The sequence below is a fragment of the Brachionichthys hirsutus genome, chromosome 11 (genome assembly GCF_040956055.1).
Source record: "Brachionichthys hirsutus isolate HB-005 chromosome 11, CSIRO-AGI_Bhir_v1, whole genome shotgun sequence".
Taxonomy (NCBI): domain Eukaryota; kingdom Metazoa; phylum Chordata; class Actinopteri; order Lophiiformes; family Brachionichthyidae; genus Brachionichthys; species Brachionichthys hirsutus.
Genome location: NC_090907.1, coordinates 12,187,676 through 12,208,951, shown reverse-complemented (window position 1 = coordinate 12,208,951; position 21,276 = coordinate 12,187,676). Strand labels below are relative to the sequence as shown.

The 21,276-nt window shown below is 53.7% G+C and overlaps 2 protein-coding genes across 2 annotated transcripts; both read left to right on the top strand.

Annotated features, from left to right (window-relative positions):
• The first annotated feature begins 614 nt into the window (after window positions 1-614).
• Window positions 615-12,117, top strand: mettl16 (methyltransferase 16, N6-methyladenosine). The gene is made up of 10 exons (XM_068745496.1): window positions 615-759; window positions 961-1,119; window positions 5,685-5,872; window positions 6,020-6,160; window positions 6,343-6,458; window positions 6,601-6,743; window positions 8,394-8,463; window positions 9,088-9,177; window positions 11,071-11,244; window positions 11,344-12,117. The coding sequence occupies exons 2-10, from the start codon at window positions 992-994 to the stop codon at window positions 11,878-11,880; spliced, it is 1,587 nt and encodes a 528-aa protein (XP_068601597.1). The 5' UTR covers window positions 615-759; window positions 961-991; the 3' UTR covers window positions 11,881-12,117.
• Window positions 12,118-13,172: 1,055 nt separating this feature from the next.
• LOC137901380 (max-binding protein MNT-like) lies at window positions 13,173-20,864 on the top strand. The gene is given in 7 exon segments (XM_068745404.1): window positions 13,173-13,245; window positions 16,591-16,921; window positions 16,923-17,012; window positions 17,242-17,283; window positions 17,416-17,527; window positions 19,937-20,129; window positions 20,215-20,864. Coding segments are annotated over 7 exon segments (1,491 nt in total).
• The last annotated feature ends 412 nt before the right edge of the window (window positions 20,865-21,276 follow it).

The window sequence follows — 21,276 nt, the reverse complement described above, 5'->3', positions numbered from 1 at the left end:
TTTATGGCCGAAGGACTTTCAATGGAAACAAGACCGCAAGGGCTTTTTAGAAATGCTCCTCTTAGACAGGATGTTTCACTGTACTTGTACTGTAATACATGCTACTGTTTGATTGTACTTTTACTGCTCCAACATCTAATAAATATATTCATCATCATCATCATCTCCTTTGTTGGCCTAACAGTCTGTTCATGCCATGCATATTGGAGTCCACTACTGCCGAGATCCAGGAATCAGTGTGAAACATGAATTACCATAGAGTTGTGATAACTTAAAGGGACTAAATGTTTTATAAATGATACAGATTGTTTTATTGTGGGGATAAAGCTACCAAGTAAGTCAAGCTAAACTCGTGAGACTACTATCAACAAGATAGTAAGCTGCAGTCGCATTAATGTTAATTCATTCATGTAAAGCGCATTGCTGTCCTGGATGACAAGAAGACTCAAAGAACACGTTTTTTTTTGTGACAAATATTCAGCTAAAATGGATATTTTGGTCTAAAAATAAATAGAATGAGAAATATCTGACAGATATAACATTAAACTGACAGCATGAGATCGTGAAATATGGTCTGCAATATTGAATTAAAGGTTACGTTACTTTTGGAGGTGAAATTAGAGGGATTTTATTTTTATTTAAGAAAAGGCCTCCATGAGAATCACTTTCCTTTGATGACGTCAACACGCATCGCCGTCGAAGGCGACGTCGGCGTCATCCCGGAAGAGAGTTGCAGGAAGTGCGTAACGTTTGGGCAACGTGAGTCGAGGTCGTTCCGCCAAGTCACAGAATAATTACAGATTTTAGAACAACGGGGAAATAAACGCCAAAACCCCGCTAGGCATAAACAACACCCGGCTACACGTTAGCGTGAGAGGCGAGCTTGCTGCTCCGAGCTAGCTCCTGCTAGCTCCTGCTAGCTAACTGTGGCCCGTGTTTTTGTTCTGCTTCTGTTTAAAGTTCGCTCGGCTCTTCCCGGCTCTGGTTCTTCATGGCTCTGAATAAGTCCATGCATCCCCGGAACCGTTACAAAGACAGGCCGCCGGACTTCGGCCTCTTGGCCTCCAGGTACCCGGACTTCCAGCGGCACGTCCACACCAACCTCGTCGGGAAGCCTGTGTGAGTAGCTTAGCTGCTAGCTGTGTTCACACGCACGTCTGAAGTTCGTAGTAGTCTTGTGTTTTATTACACAATGTAGTCCAGTCACACGCACGCACGCACGCACGCACACGCAGTTCAGACTCTTTGTGTTTTCCTGACGCTGACCGGCAGGATGGGCAGTTTTAAAGATGACTGCTAATCGATGCTAGTTATTGGTTATTGGTGGTGGTTATTGGTATCGTCACACGATACGCGAATCCGTCCAGGGACGTATGTAAACATCAGAACATTTGTTTGGTACATCTACAAAAATATTTTGCAGTAATTTTGGTTAATTAATCATTTCAGCGTGGGTTCTCCGGGTTCTCCCCGTGTCTGCGTGGGTTCTCCGGGTTCTCCCCGTGTCTGCGTGGGTTCTCTCCGGGTTCTCCCCGTGTCTGCGTGGGTTCTCTCCGGGTTCTCCCCGTGTCTGCGTGGGTTCTCTCCGGGTTCTCCGGCTTCCTTGTGAGTGTGTGTGTGATGCTGGCGGCTTGTCCAGGGTGTAACCCCGCCTCTCACCCATTGACTGCTGAGATAACGGACGAAGCGGTTAGAAAATGAACGAATGAATAATAATTTCAGGTATTCTGTCTGAAATGAATTTTTCTTGGAGACGTTTTGTTTCCTCTGCAAAAGTTGGATGGTTTGTACACACTTTATGCAGTACTTGCACCTTACAGGTACTCGTACATGAACGTAGACATACGTCGGGACGCTCGCCTGTCGGGACGCTCGCCTGTCGGGACGCTCGCCTGTCGGGACGCTCGCCTGTCGGGACGCTCGCCTGTCGGGACGCTCGCCTGTCGGGACGCTCGCCTGTCGGGACGCTCGCCTGTCGGGACGCTCGCCCGTCGGGACGCTCGCCCGTCGGGACGCTCGCCTGTCGGGACGCTCGCCTGTCGGGACGCTCGCCTGTCGAGGTTTTACTGCAGAGCTGTACGCTTTCATTGTACTATTTCCACCATGTTTATTTTTGGGTGGCTGTAGTTTTGTTCGCTGGACACGCTGCCTTCCTGTAAACAGACACGCACAATGATGCATTCCACATAAATGTGCGTGTTTAAGCATCCGACATAATCCATCATGCGGGTGCATTGTTGTGGGCCTGGGACCCAGTAAATGGTGCTGCCGTGCACAAAGGAATGAGCGATTTTCTCGACCGTTCCTCGACGGGATGCTGCTTTGTTTTCGTTGCGTTTCTCCATAATTACGGCGCTGATATCGACGCAGCGCTGTGGGAGAGAGAGAAAGAGAGGGAGAGAGAGAGAGGCTGGTGGGACAGGCTAAGCCGTGGCGGCGTTTCGCTGAGTGGGCCAGCTGCATTAACAGATGTCAAGGATTTGCATCCCACTTTGTATGTGTGGCACCAGAAGGGGTTAAACGTCTGCAGAAATGTGTCTTTTCTTCCCTGACGTTCCATCGGTGCAGGGATTAGTGCGGTTTTGTATTCCCACTGAATTCGTCTGGTGGCTTCTTAAGTATTTAAGCAGTGAGTTTCGGGGTGGGAGTAATCTCGGGGGGACACTCACTCAATCCTCAGGAGAGATGCGTCTCCCTTCATTTAGGAGTCAGTGGAGTGGCCTGATAGCAGCGGGGAGAGTCAAATGTGGAGGGTGGGGGGGGAGAAAACGCAGAATAGACTGTTTGTTTGTTTGTCTTGGTTTTTGGCGGAGGAGGGGTTAAACCAGACAGGCAGCGTGGAGATTTGAATTGTATTAAAGATGCATTTAATCATATTTTTATTGCTGAGAGAAAGCCGTCTTTGTACAGATGTCACACCAGCTTCCTGCTTGTATGTATTATTCAGATTTTCATGGTAAGAGAGGAAATTAAAGAATAATTATGTCCTTAATGGCAAATTTGAAAGAGATAAATGTACATCCATAATGCCGAGCAGAGCTATCGTCAAACGCATCGTTTCAACCATCCGGGGGGGGGGGGGGGGGGGGAAACCGGGAGGCTACATTACTCACTCTGCCGCGACGAGGCGGTTGTTTGCAGCCCCCCCCCCCCCCCCCCCCCATGACCGACGCCGTACCCCACATTGTTTTTCAGAGAACCAGTTAATTAGGGAATGTAATTGGGTTGCGTTCAGGCTGGCCACAGGGTCCCTGGTAAACGGCGCCATTTGCTCATTTAGCACATCTGAAATCACATCTAGTGCTATTTATTTGAACAGCCTTAAGCCCAGTGACCTCCCGTTCTCATGGTAACGTTTACGTGGAGCAAAGCTTCAAATATTTTGTTCCTCGTAGCATCGTTAACATTTAGGAAACTACATTTCGGGCTTCTGGTTGTTTCGTCCTTCACCCGTCCGAACGTTCTGCCTTTCTGCACTTCTAAATCGCCGTCGGCCGGAGAGTCTCTCCACTTTCATTTGTCCCAAACCGTCCCCCCCGTCCCAAACCGTCCCCCGCCGGCCACGTTCGTGTCGTAAGCACGCACGGCAACGCGCCCACGCGGCGGAGAAGGCCGCGCTTGCGCCGTGTCTGGCGTCAGCCATTGCTCCAGCGTGGCTGGATTTGCGTGCTCGCCTTATCTGTTCGGTAGGTGCGGTTGCCATGGAGACACGGCAGCCGCAGTGGCGCTGACGGGTGTGATCTGTCTGCATTGCACATGCACTGGCTAAAAATAGAGGGCGAGCCTGAGCAGCCACCCTCGCTGAATATTGATCACTTTCTAATGATGCCTCTGATGGAAAATGGCAGCGCAGACGGGCGAGGGAGGCGGAGCTTCATGCCGCTTGCAACACTTGTCTGATTCCTCCCAAAGTGCAAACGCTTCCTGCTGAAAATATGTTGTTCATCGTCAAAGATTCCAGCTGTTTCATCCAGCTGCCCCCCCCCTCGGACCATTAACCCTTAACCCGGTGTGATTAGGATAAGATGGACGTCAGGTAAATCGCTTCTCACACCTGGATTCTGGGCAGTCGTTAGTCTCTGTCATGACTCCTGAACAAAGATGGCGAGTCCAGTGAGCCGTGACTCCAGCAGTGAGTCGGCTTCGGCCTTTGTTTTGGAGCGAGTCACGCTTTGAATTTTGAAATCGTGGCATTTAAAGCTTTGGTTAGATCCGACTGTGGACCGTGTCTTTGAGGGGGTGGTGAATACCGAGACGAGGAGGAGGAGGAGGAGGAGGAGTTGTATTACCTTTTTCACTCCTGGAGTAGAGCCAAACATCTCAGCTGTTCATGCATAATTGATTTGAGGAGACGATGAGAATAAAACGGGCTAGCGGCTTCGGATCGCAGACTTGCTTTCTCCTGGACCAAGAGTCGACGGATTATTCTTTCTCTGCGCACACCAAACCGGCGAGGTGCGAGACGCCCCCCCCCCATCGCCAGGCTGTCTAATTGCATCTGCCAAGGTGTGAAAGCAGGCAGCGAAGCTTTAATTACACCCATCCCGCCCACTCGCTTCGTCTGTTGGACCCACGCCGGCTGAAATCATTAAAGACGAGGAGGAGCGAGAATGGAGACTGAAACGTGGGCGGCCCTCACAAGGCTGTGAATGTGAAGTTCCTCATCATTAGCGGATGATGTGTGTGTGTGTGTGTGTGTGGGTGCGTGTGTGTGTGAGGGAATAAGGTTGAGTGCAGAGGGTTAATGAAGTGCTGCATTAAGAACAGTCTGCTGCTTCCAAACGACACCACGCTGATGAAATACATGATCAGCAAGTCATCAAGGAATCATTTATAAATCATTTTAGGCCCATCGAGCGCTGACGGGCAGTACACGCGCAGCAAATATGTATGGTGTGTATATATATGTTTAGTTTCCATGTAAAAGGATAGAGGATGACAGAATGAATTTCGCATGAAATATATAAAATTGTTCAAATATAATAGTCACACGTGTAAAACAAAAAAACACACTTTGCATGAAAAACATCCGCGATGACTCCGGTCCAGACCGGCCTATTGTTGGGTTCGATCCTCCGGTCCAGACCGGCCTATTGTTGGGCTCCACCCTCCGGTCCAGACCGGCCTATTGTTGGGCTCGATCCTCCGGTCCAGACCGGCCTATTGTTGGGCTCCACCCTCCAGTCCAGACCGGCCTATTGTTGGGCTCGATCCTCCGGTCCCAGACCGGCCTATTGTTGGGCTCGATCCTCCGGTCCCAGACCGGCCTATTGTTGGGTTCGATCCTCCGGTCCAGACCGGCCTATTGTTGGGCTCGATCCTCCGGTCCCAGACCGGCCTATTGTTGGGCTCCACCCTCCGGTCCAGACCGGCCTATTGTTGGGTTCGATCCTCCGGTCCAGACCGGCCTATTGTTGGGCTCCACCCTCCGGTCCAGACCGGCCTATTGTTGGGTTCGATCCTCCGGTCCCAGACCGGCCTATTGTTGGGTTCGATCCTCCGGTCCAGACCGGCCTATTGTTGGGCTCGATCCTCCGGTCCAGACCGGCCTATTGTTGGGCTCCACCCTCCGGTCCAGACCGGTCCCCAGACCTGTACTCCTCCTGTTTGCTTGTGTGAGCAGGCCCATGGAGACTGATTCCTGTGTACTCCCTCGTTGCCTTTGCCCATTTCTTCTCCTCCAGTGTGAATTTTAAAGAACCGGAGGCGGTGCGAGCGCTGACCTGCACCCTGCTGAAGGAGGACTTCGGTCTGACCATCGAGATCCCTTTGGAGCGGCTCATACCCACCGTCCCCCTCCGTCTCAACTACATCCACTGGGTGGAGGACCTCACTGACGGACAGAAGCAGCTACGCCGAGGCATCGACATCGGTACCACGGCTACTGTGTCCGTAATCGGCCATATATCGTTTCTCATCCATTTCTGACTTTAAGATTGCTTTACCGAAGCGTGTCTGGATTGCCCAATCAGAAGTTCAAGCATTCGCTATGCTAACGACTCCCTCTGCGTTCCCTCAGGCACTGGGGCTTCTTGTATTTACCCCTTGCTCGGAGCCACAATGAACGGCTGGTATTTCCTCGCCACAGAGGTGGACGACATCTGTTTTGACTACGCCACCAAAAACGTGGAGCAGAACAACCTGTCGGACCTCATTAAAGGTAAGCGGGGTCCGTCATTCTCAGGAACCGGGCGGTCTGCCAGTGTGTGTGTGTGCGTGTGTGTGTGTGTGTGTGTGTGTGTGCGCGTGTGTGCGTGTCTCACCATATGTTCGTAACAACTCGCAGCTCTAATGATTGCGCTGAGACAAACGGTACCAATCCATGCGTCGTCTCTCTGCTAGTGGTCAAAGTTCCGAAGAAGACGTTGCTGATGGACGCCTTGAAAGAAGAGACGGAAATGGTGTACGACTTCTGCATGTGCAACCCTCCGTTCTTCGCCAACCAGCTCGAAGCAAAGGTAGGGAAGCGTCTCCGCCCTCTCTTCTCTCTTTCTCCTTTGCTGGCCGGCGGCCGGAGCGAGTCGGGCGTTCGACGCCGCGGCGCCGGGCTGCTAATAGGATTCTGTCCTAATCTCTCGTCTGTCTCGCTGCTCACGCCAGGGGGTGAACTCGAGGAACTCGCGCCGACCTCCTCCCAGTTCCGTGAACACGGGCGGGGTGACGGAAATCATGGCGGAGGGGGGGGAGCTGGAGTTCGTCAAGAGGATCATTCACGACAGCCTGCAGCTCAAGAAACGTTTACGGTGAGGAAAACGACTAATCCTGTCTGCCCCCCCCCCCTCCCCCCCCCCGTTTCCTTTTGTGTCTGAACTCGACATCGATGATAAATATTCAGGGTTGCATGTCTCCCCGTCCGAACATGCAGACGGATGAACTATTTGCTGCAGCTTTGTCCTCTTTGAGAGGTTTAAATGACACCTGAGAGCACCTGTGGGGGGGGGGGGGGGCAAGAGGTGGGATGAACAGATGGGTTGCGACACACTGATGGAGCTGTCACCCAGAGTTGCTTTAATGATTTTGGCACCCTTCTCACCATGTGCTACATCCGGGAGCCCACTGGGGAGCGCCTCTGTTTGGGGGGGAGGGGGGGGTGTCTCGGCGGCCGTTGCTTTACCTCATCCCGTTTCCAGGTCTGTCACCGGGGCAGCAGAGTGAGGCACAGATATCGAGGTCGCTGGTCAAGCCGATTGGACGCGGCGCACCTGCTCGGCGTGCGCAGCACGGCGTGTGTGCGTGTAGCGTTTAGCGTGTAGCGTGTAGCGACGGCAGGAGGCGAGACCGAACCCCCGTCTCATGAACGACTAACAGTCGCTCCCAGAGCCGACCCGTGTCCATAGAAACAGTCGAGCGCCACCGATTGGTCCTTGGAGACGTTCCACGGTGTCTTACTCTTCTTCTTTCTTTTTTTTTTTACAGAGTTGTAATTACTGTCTAGAGGGGGGAGGCCACCTTCATTTCCAGTATAACACACGTGCACGCACGCACACACACACGCACACGCACACACGCACCAAGACCTCCCTCCCTCAGAAATGAGGAAATACTCATTTATCCTGCCATTGATATGAAAATTAGCGTCTGGTAATAATATTCTAATCATACCCCCCTGCATTAACATGAGGGCTGAATGTGGCTGCTGATGCAGCTGCACACTGTGGGGGGGGCGGGGGGGGCAGCAGCTCTGGGTGTTTCTCCCCACCCCGACGTGGAGCATCTGAAGACTTTTCATTGTGCCATTAAACGCTTCCATCGCTGCTTTCTCTTTCTAACGCTCGCCTGAATACAAATCGGCTCTTCGGCATGAACCGGGACGGACCGCAGGGTTAAAGTTCAGCTCCTGCGACACTGTATTCACCTGTGTACATTTATACTGCATACATTGATCGAAATGTGACGTCCGCCTATTGAAAACGATGCAATGTAGCTTTAAAACGCATCAGCTATTATCATTTAGTCTATCAAACATTAGCAAATGAAGACGAATGTCAGAATCCTCCTCAGACTATTTGTTTTGTCTCAAATAAACGTTCAGTATTCTGACCTGGACCCGAGAATGCAGATTAATTTGGGTATTGGTCACGCCTTATCCGATCAGTAACATTTATACTAATACTAAATACCAAGACGATTTGAGACGGTTTGCAAAAACTGGCCGAGCTTCTGTCCAGACTGGGCGGACCCGACTCTGTATTGATCGCCACCTGGGGCTCACTTCAAAAGATCTTTTTCATCCCTGCCCCCCCCCCCCCCCGGATGTTTTTCCTGCCCATTGCGTTTCCACCAAAGCTCGCCTCGCCTCATCCGATCTCCGCTCGGCCGTTCATCCGCGGGCCGCCAACCTTCCGCGCGCGGCGTCGCACAGCGTGTTTATATGGATTTGTTTCCCCCCACAGGTGGTACAGCTGCATGCTGGGAAAGAAGTGTAGCTTGGCACCTTTGAAAGAGGAGCTGAGGAACCAAGGGGTGAGTAGAAGCGCGTCTGCATCCACGGGAAATTGTTCATCTTCCTTTTGTGCCCTGTAAATCGTGTTCGATGCCTCACGTTGGATCCTTAAAGAGAAGCCGGAGCCCCCCCCCCCTCCCCCCCCCCCCGTCGCTCCTCGTTAGAATGAGTACCCGGCACTTTGGCGAGCATCCAGGGAGGAGTCCGTTGCCTCGTTTTAAAGTAATATGCTAATTATTTTATCACCCATTACTCGATCTTCTGTGGCCTCTTTGCGTTTTTTCTTTTCTTTTCATTTAGTAAATGTGGATGAAGCTTAATGTCTCTGTGCCCCGTGACCTCCTGACTTCCTCTTCATTTACTGAAGCGGGGGGGCCTGAGGGGGGGGGCGCTTAAATTGATCTTTACTTCCTCACCATAATTAAAGCCGAGCTTTGCAGTGAGAAGGAGCGAGTGTCTGTCTGAGCTCAACGCGTTTCAGGATGAAACTTGAGGGGAGTTCCGTTTCAGGGTTTGCTTTGTATTTTTACACACTCGCATCCCAGACTAATTCGGACTAACCGGACACGAACGCTCAGAAGTCAAATGAAATGACCGTCAGAACGGAGGGTTCTAAGCGTGAAGTAACCTCCTCGCCGTTTCAGGTTCCTAACGTGACCCACACGGAGTTCTGCCAGGGACGGACCATGAGGTGGGCGCTGGCCTGGAGTTTCTACGATGATGTCACTGTTCCGGTGAGACGAATCGGACTCGGTGGTGACCAGCGGTGAAATAGACACTTCTGTGGCACCAGAACGAGACTCCAAGGTCCATTAACTCTTTCAGTGCCAGCTATATGCCAACTGCCCCAGTTCTTGCTCATTTGCAACCACAGAACCTGCCGAATGAAAGATTAAAGCATCAAAGCTTTGGCAGTGGATGTTTGGGTTCAGATGGCATTGAAAGAGTTAAAGTAACACATCGACGGCCATTTTGCTGCCTGGACGGCCCCCGTTCCTGCTGCTGCATATTCCTCAAAACAACTCTGCTCCAGATCTGTCCTGTCCAGTCTGTATCCGCTTCCATTAAAAGCACTTCCTCCTCCTCCTTCTGGGGGGGGGGCTGTGGCAGGGCTGTGTGCAGGCAGCGTTTACCAGCCCCCGGCCCGGGTAGAAACGAGCCTGAACCGTTGTCTCGTCTGGACTGTAAGAGATGCAGCAAAATGGAGGACTCTGTTTTGGAGCAGAAACCCACCTGAGTAGAATAATCGGCCTACATCCCCCCCCCCCCCCCCCCCGACCCTCCTCCACTCTCACGCACATTCAGCATCAGCATGAGCCAGAACCCTGGAGCATGCTGGGTTTGTGTGTGAGGTGTGATGCTTTTACAGATGGGGGGGGGGGGGTCAGGATTCTCTCCGAGGGTTCTGGGACCTGGAAAAAGGAAAGGAGGACGGCTCGCACGGGGATTTCTGTCTCTTTGTCTCTGAATCCTTTTTATTCCCGTTCTTTTGTCTGTATTTTGCCGCTGGCATTTCGAGTCTGTATCAAGGACGCTCCGTACGCAGAGACGGATCAGTCTCGATTGATTTCTATTGATTTCTGCTCCTTGTACAGTGAGCTGCAGGCTTCCAGAGCCCGGGGGGGGGGGGGGGTCTGCGAGAATAAAGCATCTCTAGCATCTACCTCGTCTAAATGTGTGTCTAGGGTTAGGGGTTAGTTTAACTAGTTAGGGGTTAGTTTAGCTAGTTTAACTAAAAGTCTGTGGATTGAGCAGCGGTTTCTGGATGTGGACAGTTTTCCATTCACACACGATATTCTCTGAAGCAGTAAAGGTGACTCCAGATCAGTGCGGCAGTGTGAAGGTCATCGCCCGCTGTTTGTAGGTCAGTCGGCCATGCTGTCTGTGCCCCCCCCCCACGCAGCCTGCAGTGACTTTCCCGGAGCAGCGGCGTTCTATCGGCTGCGGTTCACATCTGGCGTGCGTCTGCGTTCGTATTCACATTAGAGGTGGTTTTGAAATTAGGAAGCGATTCATTTATGTCAGGTTCAGGAAGCGCTGACGTGATTTGAGCGCCATCTTGTGGTGCGTACGAACACCCACGCTTCGCTTCCGACTCCTCGCAGCTTTAGTCTTCGACTCGGGAGGAGCTCTGAACGGAACTTCTGTCTGAGCAACAACTAAAGATTCCCATTTCTTATATTTGAACTTGAGACAGGAAGTGAGTTTCTGTGTTTCCTGCCGAGGCGTGACGGCGGCTGCAGACGATAAACCTTTAATGGCTTTATCCGTTATTATAGCTCATGGAGAAATAGACTTCACACACATTGCGCTCTTGATTCTGATTGTGGCTCTTTGAGGGGCGGGGCCTCAGCAGGCGGCCTGTTGCGTTGTGCTGACCGGGCTTTTTTTTCGGGGGAAAACAAAGCCACACTTTTGCACGCCACCTGCAAAGTACCCTGAAGCTCAGCTTTAATGTAAGTCACTTTTATTCAGGCACCAAAGAGCAGAGTTTAAATTATGTCGTGGCTACTTCTGGGTGAAGTTAGGGGGACGCGGACCCCCCCGATTTGTGCCTCTGCTTTCCTGATTGATCTAGAAGCAATCAGTTATAATATCACTCTCCTTGTTTCCTACTTTTCTGCCAGTCTCCTCCCACTAAGAAGCGCAAACTGGACAAGGTGCGGCGGCCCCTGTCCTTCACGCTACCAGAGGCGGGACTGAAGGAGCTCCAGGCCAAGGCCTCGGCTCTGGGCGGCTCCGCCCAGAGCCCCGCGGACAGCGTCACCGCTCTGCTGCTGAAAACGCTCGGCGACCTGCGGGTAAGCTGGCGGCTGGATCGGATGGAGGACCGAACCGAAGCGTGGAGCTCGTACGCCATCGTCGACGCGTCTGACTGTCGTCCGCGCGTCTCCCTGCAGGTGCTACACAAACGCGGCCCGAGCAGCAAGCGGGAGCGGTGCCTGTTTCTCACCGCCGTGGAGAACACTTGGATCCACGGCCGGCAGAAGAAACGGGAAATGGTGCGCCAGTTGCGGGAGCTTCCCCGGGCGCCCCGCTGCGCCGCCACCAGCTCTCAAGCCACCGCGGTCACGGGCGCTCCTGCCCGAACCCCGACGCAGAAGAAAAGTACGTCGGCGCAGGAAGTGGCCGGTCAGCGGGAGACGAGAGAAGATGTTAGCCAGAAGGACGAACCGAAGGAGGTCTCGGGAAATGTGCCCGGTGAAGACGTTGTCACGGAGACGACGATGTCCACAGATGACGTCCGGCCCGCTGAGCGGCCCCCGAGCCCCGATCCGGTCGAACACTTCCTGTTTAAGTGTCTGCTGAACGTGACGCTCGAGGAGAGCGACGTCGTCGTTGAGATGCACTGGGTCGGGGGTCAGAATAAAGACCTGATGAACCAGCTGTGCACGTACCTGAGAAACACGCTCCTCAAGTGCATCGGAAAGCCCTGAGAGCTCAGAGCTCAGCGCTCAGAGCTCAGAGTTCAGAGCTCAGAGTTCAGAGTTCAGAGTTCAGAGCTCGGGACAGAAACGGCGGATGTGAAACCAGAGGGTTTATTTTTTTGAGAGATGATCGTGCATTTCTTGTTGAACAGTTAATCATATCGTTGCACATTACTCTACAGCTTTTTGGAGAATTTTAGAAAATGTTTACTCTGCTGGATGCGTTTCCATTAAATGAATCCTATAATGTTGTTGTTGTTTACCTTTTGAGGTAAATTTATTCTGTCACAATTTCGTGCTCAGTTTTCTCAAAAGTGCGATAAATGTACATTTTAGCATGTTTGTTAGCAGCCTGTGACTTTTTTGGGGGATGATGATGCAGTACCCTTTAAAAGACACGCGGGGGCAGTGTGCGTCTTCAACGAGGGGCTGCTTCCGGTATTTGCTGGGAGGTTTCGTGGAAGTCTGTTAAATACTATTATTAATAGATTAATATTGTAATATAAACATTAGACATTGACAGTTATTTTTTAACGAATCCTCTGTCTTTACCAGGAAACGGCTTTTGTTTCGTGCCATTAATATTTGAGATCAGTTTTCGACAGAAAGGGGGCGAGTACGAGATAAGGAGATCAAACAGATCGATTTATCAACAATCGATCTGCTTGTGTTGGTTTGCGTCTGAAGCCCGGACGCGGGACAAACGCGGATCAATATATCGCTCGTATCCATGTGTGCGGAAAGCCATGCCTTGTTGTTCTCCCCGCTGATTGGTGGCTGAGAATTACGTCACGAGCCTTAACTTGTTGCGGTCGCGGCTGCTCGCAAGCTGCGGCGAACCCGGACTGGAGTTTATACCAAACATGACGCGATAATGCCGCTTTGTAAACGTTCATTTAAATGTTTGGCTCAATGACATTTTGGTTTTTTTGCTGCATCATCACGTGACCGGAAACGAAGACGTGAAACCGACAGGGATTTCAGGAAATATGTAAAAACCACAGAAATGTTTCGGTGACGCAAGCTCGTAGTCTCCCTGACGTGCGTGTGAGCGAGCGTGTCCGTCGGCGGGCGGTGCCAACTGCTGCGTGATTCACAAATCTGATCTACGCTGCCGCTGCTCGCGGCGCCATCTTGTTTGTAGCTCTGCTACGTAGGTGGCTCGAGTTTCCACCGGGGGGGGGGGGGTGTCCGGTTACCCTCCAGCCCAGCCCAGCGCGTCTGCGGCGCGGAGGCGCGCGTCGCGTCACTGTCGCCTTCCTACCGGGAACCGGGGACGCGGTCGCTCCGACGGGACAGAGATGAGCATCGAGACGCTCCTCGAAGCCGCCAAGTTTTTGGAATTGGAAGCCCAGCAGCAACAGAAAGGACGCGGTGAGTCCGGCTTTTATTACGGGCCGCCCCGCCGAGCTGCTGCAGGGCGCCGGAACCCGCTGCGTGGATGGCGCGTCCACGTTCGGATCATTTCCCACCTTCCTCGTTAACGTCAGTTTAATTTAGAGCATGTAAAAAATAAAGGCTTGCATTAGAGCACTCATAAGGGCGGTGGCGCAGAGAATGCCGAGCTCGTCTGACGTCATCACCTGCTGGGGCTCGAGCCTGCACGCGCCTCGCGCTGGCGAATCACTCCGCGCACGGTCGCTGTCGTTCGGGGGGCGCGTCTCGGATTTCCGTCGAAATAAGGAAGCGAGCATTAAATGAAAGAAACAGCCTTTCAAGCCGCTGTCGGAGCGCGTTGAATGCCTGTCGATGACGTGTACCGACAGCCACACCCCTTCTCGTGTGAACAATCCGGGGGGGGCGGTCCGGCCCCCTTCCACCACGTGCTCGCTGGGCAACCCCTCCCAAAGATGCAGTAATGAGAAGAGGAGTCACTCTGCTCATTATCCAGGCCATAGTAAATCACCGGAAAGCTTCACACTGACGGGCTGCGTCAGCCTACGTCATCATTAATGCGACTTCTAGAACGTATCTTTGGCCAAAGACAGAAAAGCATCCCGGTGTTGTTACTGGGCAGAGGCTGGAAGTGGAATGGTCTCCAGATCCGATTTGTTTTCACGCTGCTGCTGTTGGTGCTTGATTTGGGTTCTAGACAGAACTTGGCCTGTAGAACGCGACGCCTTGGGCAGGTTGCAGCGAGTCATCTCACCACGTGCAGCGTATTTACTTTCCTCTTCTGCTAAAGCAAGACTCCTTTACTTTGGCAGCTTCCGGGTGCCGTAGAGCTCTATCCTTCAGCGACCTGAAGAAAAGCGCAGAGTGAGCGCTCTCCTTTCTTTACTCTCCCAGCTCCTCCCGCCATGCTGCATTGGGGGAGCAGAGTCTCCTCCCCCCTCCCTGCTACTGTAGAGCAGGTCACTGTGGAGATAAGTAGGCCAGTGTTCTGCAGTGTTCTCCAGCGTTCTGCGGTGTGATGCAGTGTTCTCCAGTGTGATGCAGTGTGATGCAGTGTTCTGCAGTGTTCTCCAGTGTGATGCAGTGTTCTGCAGTGTTCTGCAGTGTTCTGCAGTGTGCTCCAGTGTTCTGCAGTGTGCTCCAGTGTTCTGCAGTGTGCTCCAGTGTTCTGCAGTGTGCTCCAGTGTTCTGCAGTGTGCTCCAGTGTTCTGCAGTGTTCTCCAGTGTGCTCCGGTGTTCTGCAGTGTTCTCCGGTGTGATGCAGTGTTCTCCAGTGTGCTGCAGTGTTCTCCAGTGTGATGCAGTGTGGTGCAGTGTTCTCTAGCGTTCTGCAGTGTTCTCCGGTGTGATGCAGTGTTCTCCAGCGTTCTGCAGTGTGCTCCAGTGTTCTGCAGTGTTCTCCGGTGTGATGCAGTGTTCTCCAGTGTTCTGCAGTGTGCTCCAGTGTTCTGCAGTGTTCTCCGGTGTGATGCAGTGTTCTGCAGTGTGCTCCAGTGTTCTGCAGTGTTCTCCGGTGTTCTGCAGTGTTCTCCGGTGTGCTGCAGTGTTCTCCGGTGTGATGCAGTGTTCTCCAGTGTTCTGCAGTGTTCTCCAGCGTTCTGCAGTGTTCTCCGGTGTGATGCAGTGTTCTCCAGCGTTCTGCAGTGTGATGCAGTGTTCTCCAGTGTGATGCAGTGTTCTCCAGTGTGCTGCAGTGTTCTCCAGTGTGATGCAGTGTTCTGCAGTGTTCTCCAGTGTGCTGCAGTGTTCTCCAGTGTGATGCAGTGTTCTCCAGCGTTCTGCGGTGTGATGCAGTGTTCTCCAGTGTGATGCAGTGTGATGCAGTGTTCTCCAGTGTTCTGCAGTGTTCTCCAGTGTGATGCAGTGTTCTCCAGCGTTCTGCAGTGTGATGCAGTGTTCTGCAGTGTTCTCCGGTGTTCTGCAGTGTGATGCAGTGTTCTCCAGTGTTCTGCAGTGTTCTCCGGTGTTCTGCAGTGTGATGCAGTGTTCTCCAGCATGATGCAGTGTTCTCCAGCGTGATGCAGTGTTCTCCAGCGTGATGCAGTGTTCTCCGGTGTTCTGCAGTGTTCTCCGGCGTTCTGCAGTGTTCTCCAGTGTTCTGCAGAGTTCTCCAGCGTGCTGCAGTGTTCTCCAGCGTGATGCAGTGTTCTCCGGTGTTCTGCAGTGTTCTCCGGTGTTCTGCAGTGTTCTCCGGTGTGATGCAGTGTTCTGCAGTGTGATGCGGTGTTCTCCAGTGTGCTGCGGTGTTCTCCGGTGTTCTGCGGTGTTCTCCGGTGTGATGCAGTGTTCTGCAGTGTGATGCGGTGTTCTCCAGTGTGCTGCGGTGTTCTCCGGTGTTCTGCGGTGTTCTCCGGTGTTCTGCGGTGTTCTGCAGTGTTCTGCAGTGTTCTCCGGTGTTCTGCAGTGTTCTGCAGTGTTCTCCGGTGTTCTGCAGTGTTCTGCAGTGTTCTCCGGTGTTCTGCAGTGTGATGCAGTGTTCTCCAGTGTGCTGCAGTGTTCTCCGGTGTTCTGCAGCGTGATGCAGTGTTCTCCAGCGTGATGCAGTGTTCTCCAGCGTGCTGCAGTGTTCTCCAGCGTTCTGCAGTTATATAATGTCTGTAGAACCGCCTGTCCTCCCGTCATCTCCGATGAGACGCGTCAGCAGAAGCTGAGCAGCCCAGCAGGAAACGCCTCGTTCTTCTGACACGTCCCCCCCCCCACACACACACACACACACACACACACACACACACACACACGTCTGATGAACCTCTTTGATTCCAACTCTTCTCCTTTCGCGCGAGACGTTTGCAGGTAGACGGTCGGACCGTGTCTCTATTTGGAGGTTTGTTTGACGCGAGGACTTGAGAAATGACCGAAATCACCAAAGTGCTGCTGCTTTCGTTCATTTCGGGCGTCCGTTGCGCAGGACGGGATTTTACCGCTGCAAACGTAAGCATGCTTTTAAACAGAGAAGTACAGGAACAGAACAAGTAGCACCTCCTTGGGGAATTTATTTTACACAACAAGCAAAAATATCACGCGTGAAACCCTTTTTCCACAACTCAACACTTATAAGGGTGCTTTCACACTGCACCAAGAGGACTCGGTTCCTTTGGGAGCAGGACCAGCGTCTATGGTCCATGGATCTGATTGATCTGGAGCTTTAAACGTTGAAGGCTCGACTCTGTTTTCTGTTCAGTGAGTTGGACGAGTTCCGTCCGTCCGTCCTTCAGGAGGTCGCGGCTCCGACCCGGATTGTTCGAAGCATATCCACACGAGACTGCGGCGTGTTTTTCTGGGGTGTGGTTTGAAACGCTCATTTGCCTTTTGTGTCTTCTGTAGAGGATGAGCTTAAGGAGAAGCGGTGCCTGGCGCAGCGGTCAGAGCAGAGCCCCCCTGACGTCAACGCCCCGGAGCCCGTACCCCCCTCCACGCCCAATGCTGTCACCCCTGTGGTCACCCCCAACCCTACAGGCGCACCCACGCTGCCCGTCGCCGCCCCCCCGCCCGCTGCTCCTCAGCCCAAACCCGACTCCCCGAGCTCTGCGCTCGCCGCCACTCACAAGCAGCTGACGCAGAATCACCATCACCGCCCGCAGATCACCGCCCAACCCAACGGCGGCGCACTACGGCAGCCGGGTCAGCGCTACCCCGGGTCCGCCGTCTCGCCCCCCCCAGCAGGCACCGCTTCAGAGCGATCCCGTCAGCCGCGGGAGTCCTCCGGACGACGGGCGCCACCTCGACAACAGGAAGAGGCCAGGGGGGTAGGTCCAAACCTGTGCCCTCTATTTTGGTCTTTTCAAACTTCTTCCTCCTGAAATCAAGACGTCCTGCCTTCAAAGTGGAGAAACATCAGCCGAATGAAATTCTTTTAATATTTCACCGAGCCTTTTGAGCTCCGCTCCGAACCGGCCTCGCGGGACGAGGACGGCCTCGGCGACCCGCTTCCAGTTCTCTGTGCGTCTCACTCTGCCCCCCTTTGTGCTCTTACAGGGCAGGCACAAGAGAGGTGCATAACATGCTCGAGAAGAACAGGTGGGTTCGACCTGCCGCGGACGGGCAGAGGGCGGGTGTGTTAGCTGGGGAGCCCCCCCCATGACTCTCTGACGTTGACTGATGCCTTTTTGCCGCCCTTTGATCTCCATGGCTTTTGTCTCCGCCTCTCAGACGGGCGCACTTGAAGGAGTGCTTTGAGGTGCTGAAGAAGAACATCCCCAACGTGGACGAGAAGAAGACGTCCAACCTGAGCGTGCTGAGGAGCGCGCTGAGGTACATTCAGGTGAGCTGCTGCTCGTATCCATGGTTACGCTGAAGGGTCCCACCCTCGATCAGACTGATAGATGCAGGAAGACACGAGTTTCCTTCATCTATTAGTCCTGGAACTCTTGCTTGTTTTTCATTTCCTGCTTGCGTCTATTTTTGACTTTGGTCGCCTCCTTTCTGAGGAATGGCATCGGGGGCGTGGCCACGTGTTTGGGTCTGACCCGCCTCCCTACGGCCCGGCCACGGCGTTTGATCTGGTGAATGTCTGGTCTTCCTGAGCGGCGCCCGTTGACCCGTGAGTCCGTCACGCCTGGTTCTGGTTCTGGTTCTGGTGGGGGCGTCCTAATGTCCAGCTAGCAGGAGCTTCATTATCCCTCTGAGGGAAACGAGGCCGACATGGGTTCATGGCTCACACACACACACACACACAGTCAGAGGGTGTGTGTGTGTGTGGGGGGGGGGGGGGGGCTTGTGTTTGGCTGACCTGCCTTTTTTCACCCCCATCAACACCTGAACTGGATTTGGGGCACATTTAAAGCCAGAGGAGAACGCAGCGTTCGGGGGGGGGGCGTGGTTCTAACATCCAATCACACGCTTTCGTGTCTCTAAAATCACCTCATGCTCCTCACCTCCTCTTCCTCCTCTTCCTCCATTCTGCCTCTCTGAGCTTTTAAGGCCACATGAGCAAGCGAGCACATGGCTAGGCTGAGCAGCGTGACGCCCCCCTCCCCCCTCCCCCCGCCCAGCACTGCAACAGGCTGCCGGCGGGGGGAGACGACGACACGACGTGGCGCCGTAGACACACGGCTCGGTTTACTCCATTTCCCCTCACAGATGACTGAACTTGTTCCACCCTGCTTGCCTTTCTGAAACGTGTCGGTCCGTCTGGTGTGTGTGTGTGTGGGGGGGGGGGGGGGGGGCTTGGCTTCATTCAGCTTTGATGCTCCTCCTTCCTCGCCGCTCTTTAACATGGAGGTTCTTCTTCTGTGGTTCAGCATGAGAAGCGTTTGCTTTATTTATCAGCACAAACCTTTCAGACGGTTTCAGGCTCAGGTTTGATGAAAACCGAGTTTTATTTTATTCTTATTATGAACCATTCCCCAGTAATGAGGTCATGGGGTCAGCTTTTGGAGGAATGGTGCACAAAAGTATGATTTTGCACCCGGGAAAGAGGCTTTCATTGTCCTGCTGTCCTGCTGTCCTCCTGTCCTCCTGTCCTCCTGTCCTGCTGGCCCTTTAAGGGAACCCAGCCTTGTGCCTTCTGCTGCAGGAGTGAGTCAGTGTAGCACCTCCCCCTCCTGCTCTCTCTCTGGGGCCATGTGCGTAAGCATTGTTTACCCTCCACACAGAGGGGGGGGGGGCTGCAGGCTCAGAGGCTGCAACAAGGTCCTGGGCCTTTGTGACCCCGTAGCGAGACGAGCTCGTCCAGCAGGACGGGACGGGACAGGACGGGATGGGACCGTGTCTCCGTGGAACGCGTCCCTCCTGATTGTGGCACCGCTCGCTGCTAACAGACGAGGCTAAAAGCGAGGAGACATGTCGGTTGGAGAGGTGCTTGGTGTCCGTTAGAAAAGTGGTTGTCATAGTTACACCCGGAGTTCAGAAATAAATACAGACCGAGAACTAAACAGCACCTTTTTTTATAAATGCAGCAAAGGTGCACGTTGTCTTTGACGTCACAAAACATTGAGCTTTTCAGCTGTTTCCATGGCGACAAAAGATGGGGCATTTCAGTACACCGTGTGTTGAGACTGGGGAACGTTTTCAGACAGGAAGTGTGCGTGACGCTGCTCGTAAAGTACATCTGTCATTTATTCAGCGATTGTTCTCCATTTCCAGACGTTACATGAAACTGGAAGCTCGCAGGCGTGCGCTCGCCACAAAGCTAGCAAAGCGCTAGCTCTGTTGCTAGTGAGCGGGGTTTCTCCTCTGCTGGAGATGTTGTCACGGCAACCAGATCTGTGCTTTCTGCAGAAAATGTGGAGAAGTTAATCAAAACCGTCCAGCTTGAATAGTTAGTAGTACTAGTATTAGTACTACCAGTAGTAGTAGCTACATTTGTCATATTCAGGCTTTACAGTTTACAGTTTTAACTTCTTAACAATCTTATGAAGATTTTTTAATTGTTGCAATACAATAATTTGAGAAACTAATTTATTTGAAGTATCGCCCAAAGGGGGTCGCTTTTATTTATTTAGACAAATTCTATTGTTTCCATTTTAAGGAATTTTTGTACCGAAAATAAACCGAACCGAATTTGCGCTTTAGTGTCGCGTTACGGCCGTAATAAAAACGGAACTCGGCCGTCTCATCTCTGATTATTGTTCTTGCTCCGTTTGAAGTGAACATAAATCAGTTTATGGCGTTACTCTCTGCGTGCCGACCCGGTTCTGATCTTCTTCACCGCCGCCGTCTCTTCTTTCAGACGCTGAAACGCAAAGAGAAGGCGTACGAGCACGACATGGAGCGGCTAGCCAGAGAGAAGATAGCCCTCCAGCAGCGGCTAGCCGCGCTGAAGGGCCAGCTCAGCCAATGGATGGACGTGATGGAGGTGGACCGCATCCTCCGACAGACGGTGCAGCCGGAGGAGGACCAGGCCTCGACCTCCACCGCCTCGGGTACGCCGACGGGCGGGGGCAGGCGGGGGCGGGGCTCCCGGGTCGTCGCCGGAGGCGCGTTTCATGGTTTTTGTCTCTGTTGCAGAAGGCGAAGGCGTCATGGAGGACGAGCTAGAAGACGAGCCGGCGCCCAGAGCGCAGCCTGCCATGAAACCCGAGCTCCACGAGACCCCGCCCCCGACGCCGACCGCCGCCATCATCACCCATAACATCTCCATCCAACAGAGAGCCCCCCCCCTGCACCTGCACCAGCCGCAGCCCGTCTTCAAGCCGGTAGCGGCGGCACCCGGCACGCCGAGCGGCCCCCATCACCCCCCCCTGATCCCCCCCCAGGCACGGGTGGTGACCATGCCGGGCTTACACCCCACGGTTATTGCCCACGCGTCCGTGTCCCATCCGTCGGTCATCCAAGCGGTCAACCGTGTCCTCCAGGGAGCGGCTCCTAAAGGCGTGGCCCCCCGCCTGGCCCCCCCCAGCCGCCACATCGCCGTGCACCCGCTGGCTCGCCTCAGCCAGCACCTGCCCGTCCTCTACCCCCAACCGGTCGCCGTCACGCAGCCGGCCGCGGTCGGCCACATCGCCCACACCGTGAACCACGGCGCCGCCCCGAGTCCAGCGGCCGCCGCCGCCCAAATGGTGACCCACCACCCGCAGCTGGTCGGCCAGGCGGTGCTCAACCCGGTTACCATGGTGACCGTGCCCTCCTTTCCCATCAGTACGCTGAAGCTGGCTTGAAGGCTGCCGCCAGGGACCGTCCGGTCGGAAGACGGCGCCTCCAGATGGCCGAGGCCTTCGAGCGTCAGGCCGGCCATCGACGAGGGCGCGGCGAGGACGGGAGAGTCGACGCCTCCCCGGTCCACCGTCTCGCCGCCGCGAGGGAGCAGAGACGGCTTGGAACATTCCTAAGATGAAACACAGACGTCCTTCGGCACTAGGCGTTACGGTCGGGATGGCGGCGGTCGCTGGGGCGGGCGTGTCCCTTTAGATCCTCCCAGCCATCGATTGTTGCTGATCCGCCGTCGTTTTAAAGCGGGACGGCGCCGGACGGAGACTCGACTCCTCGCATACGGGAGGAGTTCTGTTGGGCTGCGATTGTGCGGGATCAGAGCGCTCGACCTGCCACCAGCACATTGGGAATGTGATTTTA

Bases quoted from the DNA above. Each gene is read 5' to 3' on its own strand.
- mettl16 (XM_068745496.1), top strand. From the start codon at position 992: ATGGCTCTGAATAAGTCCATGCATCCCCGGAACCGTTACAAAGACAGG. The intron at 5,873-6,019 runs GTACCACGGCTA...GCGTTCCCTCAG, and splicing joins ACGCCGAGGCATCGACATCG to GCACTGGGGCTTCTTGTATT. The intron at 9,178-11,070 runs GTGAGACGAATC...CTTTTCTGCCAG, and splicing joins ACGATGATGTCACTGTTCCG to TCTCCTCCCACTAAGAAGCG.